Below are 11,184 nucleotides of genomic sequence, written 5' to 3'. Positions count from 1 at the left end.
TTAGTGTCTGCTGTGGCCAATGCAGAAGTCAGCCCCGGGGAAATTGGCAGGAGGGAGAGGGTGCATTTCCAACATTGGTGTGCCGCAGGCATCCCTGGGAAACTCATTAGAAAAGCGCATCCCCAGCTTCTGCCCCCTGAGGTTCAGATTCTGGAGGTCTGGAATGTGGCCCCCCAAGGTGGCATTATTGACAGGCACTGTAGATGTTCTCATGCAGATGGTATATGGAGCTTTCTTCTGGGCAGTGGCATATCCCCTTGTAGACACATCCCCACACTTAAAAAAATTTTTTTTAATGTTTATTTATTTTTGAGAGGGAGGGACAGAACGGGAGCAGGGGAGGGGCAGAGAGAGAGGGAGACACAGAATCTGAAATGGGCTCCAGGCTCCGAGCTGTCAGCACAGAGCCCGACGCGGGGCTCGAACTCACGAGAGCCGTGAGATCACGGCCTGAGCCGAAGTCGGGCGCCCAACCGACTGAGCTGCCCAGGCGCCCCTCCCCACACTTTTTAAAGTCCAGACTTAACCTCTTGCCCCTTCTTGGAATCTGTTTCTTCATCTCTAGCTTGGGATGATGACCCCCACATTATAGTGTCCCTGAGAACCTCGCCGGGTGCCCATGACGTGACCTGCGGCAGCAGCTGAAATCTCAGTTCTGAGGCAACCTAGGGGATTATGCAATCACTCTTGGGGAATAGTGGGTGAGCAGAGGTGACAAACCGGGGCTGTGTCAGGAAGGATGAGGGTGGCAGATGGCAACCCAGAGTGTGAGACATTGTATGCAAAAGGCAATGCTTGCATCCCTATGTAAGGTTTTGGGGTGTGGTGGACAGACAAAGCTGCAGCCAAAGGGACAATTCCCAGCCCCAGGAAGGATCTGCAAGAGCCTCAAAAGTCAGCGGGGTGACGGCAGCTCTGTGTCCCGGAGCACATATGGACCGCATCAATGGGGTTCCTTTCTCACTGGCTTCAACCAGTAGGGAACCCTGGCCAAGGGAGAGAGGTGGGTAGGGGCATTTATGTCCCCAGCATCCACATGACAGCACTGTAAGGCTGGCTGCCTTCGACTACCTTGTCCCTTCGGATTTAGGAGTGGCAAAGGCGGCTCTCCACAATTACCAGCACCTTGGTCCCTTGCTGTCCGTTGAGGTTTTCCTGTATCCTGCCTCCACCTTTGCAAATACAGTGAATTCTCATTCTTTGTGGTAGTTATATTCTATACCTGTGTGTGTGTGTGTGTGTGTGTAGCATTAATAACAGCAGCAAGTGTGTGTGTGGGGGCCTGCATTCATCTAAGAGGGGAGGACAGAGGGGAGCTCCAAATTTTGCTCAGAGTGCAGGCTTTAGAATCAGGGCTTACAATTTCAGCTCGTCCGCTTATCCCCGGCGTAACATTGGGCAGTTACCGTTCTCACAAGGCCTCACACACGGACTCATCTATCCTTCCTACAAGCCTTTGAGATGGGTGCTGTAATCCTCTCCGTTTTACAGGTGAAGACACTGAGGCCAGAGAGGGGGGCAGGGACTTGCCCAAGGCCACACAGCTTGAGTTTGGGGGGCTGCGATTCGAATTCGCCCCGGAAATCTGGAACCCCAGTCCAGCCTGTTAACTCCCAGCATACACTGCCCATCAGGTGGTGTAGGGTAAGTGAGTGATATACAGTAGGTGCCTCATACGTGGCAATCAGTGTCCTTTTTAATTATAGTTCTGCTAGAGGATGCTCAGAGGGAAGGCAGGTCAGGCGAGAGGGAGGGAGGGAGGGCCACGGAGCCGTCCAGTCTCTGCTCCGCAGGCCCGGCAGGCAGAAACGCGCCGGATGGCCGGCCGGGGCAGAGGGCCCGCCTGTCACTTGGCGGGGGCGCTGGACTCCGAGCGCGGCGGCGGCATGCGCGGGTCCCAGTCGTTGACCAGGCGCTGCGCCTGCTGGTGGTACACGCGCGGGTGCCCCTGGCGCAGGCGCAGGCGCACCACGTTCAAGTCCACTTCGTACCCGATCCTCTTGCACTTGAGGCTTCGGGCGAGGTTCTGGCGCGTGGCGAGCAGCTCCTGCAGGTTTTCCTCCACGCGCGAGATGTGGCGCTGCAGCTTCTCAGTGCCCTGGGGGGTGCGGGGACCAAGCTGGGAGCTGGGCACTGTCTGGGGTGGGCGAACCCGCCCGGGCCGGTGCGGGTGTGAAAGGAGCACACCTCTAGGAAGGGGCGGGCCTCCGAAGGGCAAGGGCACACCTGGGCCACGCGTGCCTGCGGGAGGTCCCCTCCTGGGAAGGGGCTCGAAGAGATTGGAGGGAGGGGGGCACGCACTGGGGCCAGAAATGCTGGAAAGGGAATCGGAAACAGGCAGGGGATGGAGAAGGGGACGCACCCGGAGAGCGAGGGGGAGGGGCGGCCGGGACCTGGGAGGTGGGGAGCCTCTGGGCGGGCGTGTCTGAAGCAGCTAGGCTGAGAGAGGGCCTTACCGGGACTCTTGGCTACTGAGAACAAACTGAGGGTTGATGGGGGGGAGGGAGAGGGGAAAGTGGGCGATGGGCATTGAGGAGGGCACCTGTTGGGATGAGCACTGGGTGTTGTATGGAAACCAATTTGTCAATAAATTATATTTAAAAAAAAAAAAAAGAGGGAGCGAGGCGGGCAGAGATTGAGGGCACTTTCTCTCCCTCTCTCTCTCTCTCTCTCTCTCTCTCTCTGTACACACACACACACACACACACACACACACAACATACAACACCCAATGCTCAGGAGGGCACTTTTTCTGAGACAGGTGTGGGTACCGGAGGGCCTCCTCCCGGAGCTGAAGGACTGACAGCCCTGGGTGAGGGGGTCTTACCTGGGTCAGGTGTGCTTGGGGCAGCAGTACCATCGGGATGCGACTGCACCTGCAGAGGGCGGGAAGGCGCGGAGGGGGCCACGCAGGAGCATACCTGGGCGAGGCGCGTGGCTTCGGGCAGCTGGGTGCCCACGTGTCTCTGGTACACGCGAACCAGGGGTCTGTCCAGCTTCTCTCGGGTCTCCAGGTGACGTTTTGACAGAGGACCCTGGCGGAGTGCGGTGTGCGGGGCGGTGAGGCCCCCGGGCCGGCCTGGCGAGCGACCCTGGTCCCACCCCGCACGGTCTGGCGCCAAAACCCACCTTGATGAGGCCGTGAGTGACGTACATTTCCTGGTTGAATTTCGTGCACCGATGGATAGTTCCCCACATTAGTCCCAAGGTCATATTCATTCTTTCCTGGGTGGGGTGGGAGCACAGGGGGATCACAGTGGCTTCCTGGCTCCTCTGCTCCCGCGCCCCTCCCCCCCCGTAGTCCCGCGTGGTCCATCCTAGCCCCCCCCCATGGGCAGTCGCATCCGCCGCGCCCACCTCCAGCTCCAAGGTCTCCCGCATCTTCTGCGCCAACAAGGCGCACACGCGATCGCTTATCTGATGTTGCTGCGCCCGGATGTCCTCCTCGTTCTTTGCCATTTCCAGCAAGGTGTCCTTGGACTCCATCAACAGTCGCTTGGCTTCGTACAGCGCCGTGGCGCACTCTGCGGGCGGCGTGGGGACACTCGTTGGAGAGTCAAGGCCTCCTTTTCCCGGACCCTGGCGACCCTGGCTCTCTGAGCCCCCCTCCTCTGGGTTCAGGTTGTGTTGGACCCTGGGCGAGGGGACTTTACTGAAGGACCTGGACAAAGTCCAGGGGAGGAGTTCGTAGAAGTAGCGTCCCGGACTGACTGAGCGAGTGCTCGCACGCAGGAGTGTGTGGGAAGCAGGAGTGGGCGTGAAGAGCCAATCAAGAACGTGGGCTCAGTGGAGATGAGCTCTCAGCCCCCCTCACTAGGGGGGGCAATTCCCCAGGGATGGCAGTGGCTGAGCAGTGGAGGAGGAGTGGGCACCCGAGGGTACCTACTGCAGTGCACTCCTTTCTGTGGAGGCCTACCTGGGGTATAGGTGCCCACAGGGTCTGGAGGCGGCGTTTTTTGGCCCTGAGAGCTCGGGGAAGGGATGCGGGAGAGGTTCACCCAGGAGTGGCGGCCAGCCTGCTCCAGAACCTTATCCAGCGGCTGGTTCATAAGGTCCACAGCTTGGAGCCTCTCCTTACAGCAGAAGGCCAGAGTGTCGCGGCAGGAGGCCAGGGCCTGGGAACGAGGAAGCAGAGGGAGCAGAGAAAAAGGCAGAGAGTGAGCTGGGAAGTTGGGAGAGGCGGCCGGAAGCGATCTCCGCTGGAGGCTGCAAAGCGTTGCCACCTCCCTCCCCGCACCCCTCCCCTGTCCAGAAGCCTTCGGTGATCCCTGGGTGGAGAGGGGAAGAGCAGTAGGGGCTGGTGGTAGCTTCCCTGTCCTAGGTGTCATTTTCTTCTTGGGTTCTGTGCCTGGCTTTGCTCTGGCACCCCAAGAAAGCCCCTCCCCCCATCCACTGCCCCATCTATAAAGAGGAGAGATCGCACTGGCTATATCTACACCAATAGTCTTCCTGTATCGGCCCTTTGCTCCCCAGCTACATTCAGGGCTGACCCCCTCCCCTAGCCTCAGGGTCTCTCCTCCTTTGCTCTAATTAGTACCAGGAGCCCTCAGCTGTCCTCAGAGTATCTCCCCCACCAACATGTATCTGAACTCCTCCTCCCACCCAAACCCTACTTCCATTATAAAATGAAGTATATCATATTTCTTTGATACTTGCAGTTATTTAAAAGTTATATCCATTATATAAACACCACCCTCATCAAAATATAGAATATTGCCATCATCCCAGAAATGTTCCTGGTGCCCCTCCCGTCGTCCTCTCCTCTAAGCTGCCCTGCAGATTAGTTTTGCCTGTTTCTTTCTTTCTTTTTTCTTTTTTTTTTAAAGTTTATTTATTTATTTTGAGAGAGACAGAGACAGCACAAGTTGGGGAGGGGCAGAGAGAGAATCCCAAGCAGGCTCAGCACTGCCACCACGGAGCTTGATGTGGGGCTTGAACCCATGAAGAAGCCGTGAGATCATGACCTCAGCTGAAACCAAGAGTTGGATGCTTAACTGACTGAGCCACCCAGGCGCCCCTTGCCTGTTTCTTAAGATGTCCATAAGCTACAGCCTATGGACTGGCTGCCTCTCTTTGCAACTAAAACTTTACTGGAATACAGCTGCACTTATTCATGTACGTGTTGTCTCTGGCTGTTTTGTGCTACACTGACCTAATTTTTTTTTAATTTTTAATTTTTAAAAATAAATTGTCCCCTTATTTATTTTAATATTTTTAATATAATTTATTGTCGAATTGGTTTCCATACAACACCCAGTGCTCATCCCAATGAGTGCCTCTTTAATGCCCTAATTTTTTTAAAAAATGTTTTTTTTTAAATTTTTGACAGAGAGAGAGAGTGCCAGCGGGGAGGAGCAGAGAGAGAGGGGGACAGAGGATTTGAAGCAGGCTCTGTGCTGACAGCAGAGAGCCCAATGCGGGGCTCGAACTCACAAACTGTGAGATCATGACCTGATCATGACCCAGGCGCCCCTACACTGGCCTAATGGAGTAGTTGTGATAGAGACTGCATTTCACGCAAAACCTTAAATATTTACTATCTGGTTCTTCAAAGAAATTTGCTTTTGAAATCTAGAACTTTATATAAATGGAACCATACCATGCGTACTTTATGTCTAGCTTCTTTTGTTGAATATTGTATCTTTGGGATTCAGCCATTTGAGTAAAAAATAGATTTAAAAAGTCTTTCATTCATTAATTCAAATATTCATCAAGCCCCTCGTGTATGCTGGGCAGTGTATCAGGGAGTGGGGATGCAGTGGGGAAAACCAGTCCAATTCCTGCCCCCCCAAAGTGACAGGGTTGCGGTGCCTGGGTGGCTCAGTTAAGCGTCTGACTTAGGCTCAGGTCATGATCTTGAGGTTCTTGAGTTTGAGCCCTGCATTGGGCTCTGTGCAGACAGCTCAGAGCCTGGAGCCTGCTGCTGATTTTGCCTCCCTCTCTCTGCCCCTCCCCTGCTCATTCTCTGTTTCTCTGTCTCTCTCAAAAATAAATAAACATAAAAAAAAAAAAAGAAATGACAGGGTCAATATATGCAGACAAGACTGGTTAGTGAGTGGATCAGAGAAATGGGGATTACCTGGAGGGGAACATGGGATCTAGAGGTTTTTGTTTTTGTTTTGTTTTGTATTGTGGTAAAACAGACATAACAAAATTTTCCATTTTAAGTGCACAGTTCAGTGACATTAATGTGTAACCACCACCTCTGTCCGTTTCCAGAAATTTTTTTTTTTATTATCCCAAACAGATCTGTACTTGTTAGAGAATAATTCCCCATTCGTTCACTGGTGAGAATGATCCAATGAAGATGGAAATATTGGTGATACAGGAGAACGGGGAGAAGGTGGGTGCAGAGGTAGACGGAATTACAGCATTGGCAGAGGAATAATGAGGTTCCCTTCAGTGACTCCCATGAGTTGGGGTCATTCATTGAGAATGAAGAAAGCAGGAATGGAGAGGTCTGAAGGAAGAGAAAGAATGAAATAACTTGCCCAGTGGGACAACAAACCTTCCAGACACACGCAGTGAGATCCCTGGGAAGGTTCTGAGTGCCAATTTGAATTCATTATCTTAAGTTGAAACAGGTCTGTTTGGATGTAAGCATTTTTCTCCAGAAATATGTACATTAGGCCTCTCCAGTGGCCCTTCTCAATTTCCATCTCTGTTTTTTTTTTCCCACCTCTCCATTCACCTTTCTCTCTTGCAAACCCTTCCCTACTGGGGCCAACCTCAGGGTCTTCTCCCTTGTCAGTTTCAGATTTTCTCAAAGGATTTTTCAGGACTCACCAGATTTAAAAGAATATGACCCTGGCCTGGGGGGTGTGGTGGGTGAGCACAGCTAAGGTTCAGCACCACGGATAGTGGTGCAACCAGCTCTTAAATTTCTTCTCCCAACCTCACCCAGGACCCTGGTCTGTCCCTTACTTGAATGTCCTTGTAATGTGAACTCTGTGAGGGCAAGGCCGTCTCTGTCCTCTTCATTACTTTGTCTTCAGTGCCAAGCATGGTACCCAGACGCCAGGGTACTGGATTAATAGTTGTTAAATACATGAGTCAAAAGCACACACAAGTTACTAGCTAACTTTAACTGGTCCCAAGGGTTCCATCAAACCTGGCTGCCTTTTCGTCTTCATTAGTGCCCTCATAAAGAAACCCTTGTTGCAAGAGTGAAGGATGTAGTGAGAGACCGTCTCTGGCTGGAGGTGGCAAAGACTGAGCACATATTACATTTAAAGAGCTAAGCTCAAGACATCTGAGCTGACTCACAAGGTGGTTCTCCCACTTCTGGGTATATATCCAAAGAAAATCAGGATCTCAAAGAGATATCGGCACTCCCATGTTCATTTCAGCATTACTTACAATAGCCAAGACATGAAAACAATCTAAATGTCTGTTGATAGGTTAGTGAATAAGGAACAATGTGATATATATACTATTATCATATTAATTATATAATATTGATGTATTATAATCAAAACATTGATATCTTAATATACTATAATATATAAAATAATTATGTAATATAGAATATATTATAACATGTAATATTTTACAATATGTTGTATATTTACATATATCATATATAGAAATTATGTTATATAATATGATATAATATATAATTGTATAATGACATAATTATGTAAATGTAATATAATAATATAATATAATATAATTATATAAACATATTATTTATTATATAATATAATTATATTATATCATATGTAAGCTATATAAAATTTATAATAATTATATAATCATAATATTATATAATGATATAATCATAGTTAATATGTATTAAAAAGATACTTAATAATATATATTATATATTATACATGCTATGTATTATGTATTGTATTACAGTACATAAGATATGGCATATTAATATATATAGCATATATTATATAGTTTATATGCTATAATATATAGTATATAGCATACAATGTATAATATATTGTTATAGACTATATTACTATGTAATGTAATATATAATATACAATATACATATTATAAATTATATAACATACTAACAGATAATAATCAATGTTTTATAACATTAATATCATGTTATATTAATAATATATAATAATAGTATAATACATGATAGATAATATAATATGTATATAATATTATATATGCAACAGAATATTATTCAGCCTTGAAAAAGGACATCTTGCCATTTATGACAACATAGATGAGCCTGGAGGTTCATTATTATGCTGAATGAAATAAACCAGATGCAAAAAGATCTCACTTATATGTGGAATCTAAAATAGTCAGATGCATGGCAGTAGAGCATAGAATGGTGGTTTCCAGGCCCTGGGGGGAGGGAGAAATGGGGGAAATGTTGGTCAAGGGGCATAAAGTTTCATTGATGCAAGATGCTTAAGTTTGGAGATCTAATATAGAACAATGTGACTATAGAGAACAATATCGCATTTTATAATTGAAATTTGCTAAGAGTTTAGATCTTCAGTGTTCTCCCACACATACATAAAGGTAAGTATGTGAGGTGATGGATATGTTAACTACCTTGACTATGGTGATTATTTCACAATGTCTACATATATCAAATCATCAAATTGTAAAAGGCGAAAGATTTATGCGCTCTGAAGAGAAACCAGACCATTATCAAATCATCAAGTTGTACATCTTGAATATATACAATTTTAAGTTGTCAATTAGGGGCGCCTGGGTGGCTCAGTCGGTTAAGTGTTCGACTTCAGCCCAGGTCACGATCTCACAGTTAGTGGGTTCAAGCCCCGCGTCGGGCTATGTGCTGACAGCTCAGAGCCTGGAGCCTGCTTCAGATTCTGTCTCTGACCCTCCCCTGTTCATGCTGTCTTTCTGCCTCAAAAATAAATAAACGTTAAAAAAAACCTTTAAATAAAAAAAAATAAATTGTCAATTATATCTTGCTAAGGATGGAAGCAAAAAGACACACACAGCCCTGCCACTGGCTAGCCCTGTGCCTTGGTTGAGTCTGTGTCTCTCCGAGCTCAGTTTTCCTGTCTCTAATGAGGGGATCATCGTTTCTATTTCACAGGAGTGTTTTAAGATGTTAGCTCAGTGACTGCACAGGGCTCGGCTCAGAAGGGGCGTTCATTGTTATTCTGAGGCCCAACTCCATCTCTCAGAGCCTCAGTTTCCCCACTTCACAAAGTGGAAATACAGTGAATGTCAGGTTAGGGTGGGCAGGGGTGTGGATTGAGGGTTTGCTGTGGCTACGGTCCCCAAGGTCAGAGCAGTTCACCCGTTTGGATCCACCTGCAGCCCTCTTAACTTGACCTGAGGTATTCCCAACCTTGAGCAGGGCCTCGGATTTTTCCATATCTCTTTCCATCTTCCTCTTCATGCTCTTAAGCTCCTCCTTCTCCCAGGTAAGCATACTGTCAGCTTTGTCAGGGACCTAGCAGACAAGGAGAGACTCTCTCACACCTTTGAGAGGGCTGGACGGAGATTTCTCCTTCCAGGGTAGTAGAGGGTTTGCCAAGTTCGTAAGCTCTCGGTTTGGAGAATGGAGTTGGGGGTGCTCTTGCCCACTGGGAATCTCTCTGAGAAGCCTTTATTCTCTCAGGGGGCTCTCACCGGGTGGGGTGTCTTACCCTTTAGAGGATGGAGGTGGGAGCTTCTCCGTGTGGGGTCTTTCATCCCCTGGGGAGGCTGGAATGTTCCCCACTTTTGGGGTGAGGGTCTGCGGTTTCACTTTACGGGGAGGACGTCACCAGGGCTGAGACTAGGGGGTCTCGCTCTTTCTCTGGCTGGGGACGTGACTCCCAGGTGCAAGGACTCAGAGTTTGAGGGTCTCAACCTGTAAGCAGGACCTGTTCCTTTCTCCCCAGATGAGGCTGGAGGAGGGGTTCTCACTCTCGGAGGCTGTGGTGGGGAGGACTGGGGCTTAAAAAAAAACATTTTGAGGGGAGTTTCAAGGGTTGGGACCAGGACATCACCTACTGTCCTCAGCGGGGCTGGGGCTGGGGGGGTGGGGGTGGGGGTTTGGGGTGGGTTTACATCACCTACTGTCCTCAGCGAGGTGTGTGTGGGGCTTTGGATGTGTTTTCACTGGGCTTTGAGGGTCTCACGCCCACGGGAGGGCCTCACCTTCTGGGCTCAGAATCGAGGCACCCCGTCGTGGGGGGTGTCCTCACCTTCTGGTGCCTTTACTCCTGGGGTGGAGGTGGGGGTTCTCTCTACGGGGACGGGTTTTCTCAGGCCGAGCATCTACCTGGGATCGGAGGCCTCGGGCTTTGCCACTGGACCTGGGGGGGGGGGGCGGGGGGAGCGTCCCACCTTCTCAGACTTGGGCCGGTAGCCCCGAAGCTTGCTGCTCTGCTGGTTAATAAGCAGGCCTTTGCGGACTTGGGCGAGCCCGCGGTCGGTGGCCTCGCGCTGGCGCTGCAGCAGCCACAGCTGCCCATTGACCTGGTGCTGCGCGCGGCACAGGCGGGCGGCGGCGAGGCGCGCCCCGCGCGCGTGCGCGTGCACCACCTCGGCGCTCTGCAGGGCCCGGGCGTCGCGGTGCAGGGGCAGCGGCAGGCGGGCGTGCCAGGCGGGGGGCTTCACCTTGCCCTTCCACAGCGTGACGCCCTCGCCCGGCGGCGGCTTCTCCACGGTGCCGCCGCCCGCGAGCATCTCCACGCGGAAGCGCCAGGGCAGGATGTAGGCGGCGCGGCAGAGGTGGCGCGCCACGTGCGGCTCCCGCACGCTGTCCTCGGGTTGCCACATGGCCACCGCCTCCTGCTCGCAGCGGTCGGTCAGCTGGCGCGCCTTCTGCAGGGTGGCCGTGGCCGCCTGGCGCCACGCCGGAGCCCCAACGCGCGGGTCCTGGCTGCGCTCGGCTGGGGGGATCAGCACGGGCATGGTCCCGGCTTCGTGTCTCCCCACGGGGAGAGGCGGGGACTCCCAAGACGCGCCGCTCGCTCCTGGCCCGAACGGGGAGTGAAACAGAGTGCCCATCACCATGGCGACGGTGGCAACAGCGCGCAGTTCCGGCAGTGGGGGAGGGGAAAGGCTGGAGAGAGGCGCGGATGGAGTCTTTGCTTTGGAACTTGGCCGGGGTGGCTTGGCATCCTGGCTCCTGCGGGAAGCCGGCCTCATCTAGCGCCTCTCTCGCTGGCGCTTCTTCCCTCCAGCAACACGGGCCTCCTTCCAGCTGCTGGGACGCGCTAAGCTCTTTCCCGCCTTGTC

The 11,184-nt window shown here is 51.2% G+C and overlaps 1 protein-coding gene across 1 annotated transcript; it reads right to left on the bottom strand.

Annotated features, from left to right (window-relative positions):
* Nucleotides 1–1,846: 1,846 nt before the first annotated feature.
* Nucleotides 1,847–10,857, bottom strand: CCDC105 (coiled-coil domain containing 105). The gene is made up of 7 exons (XM_047095050.1): nt 10,288–10,857; nt 9,302–9,406; nt 3,917–4,115; nt 3,358–3,524; nt 3,130–3,225; nt 2,922–3,035; nt 1,847–2,098 (listed from the first exon to the last, which is right to left on the bottom strand). The coding sequence occupies exons 1-7, from the start codon at nt 10,855–10,857 to the stop codon at nt 1,847–1,849; spliced, it is 1,503 nt and encodes a 500-aa protein (XP_046951006.1).
* Between the last annotated feature and the right edge of the window lie 327 nt (nt 10,858–11,184).

This window comes from Lynx rufus, unplaced genomic scaffold (genome assembly GCF_022079265.1).
Source record: "Lynx rufus isolate CCGP_SWC_20201006 ecotype Redwood Valley unplaced genomic scaffold, mLynRuf1.p SCAF_4, whole genome shotgun sequence".
In the NCBI taxonomy this organism is placed as follows: domain Eukaryota; kingdom Metazoa; phylum Chordata; class Mammalia; order Carnivora; family Felidae; genus Lynx; species Lynx rufus.
This window is presented reverse-complemented; position numbering and strand designations above follow the sequence as displayed.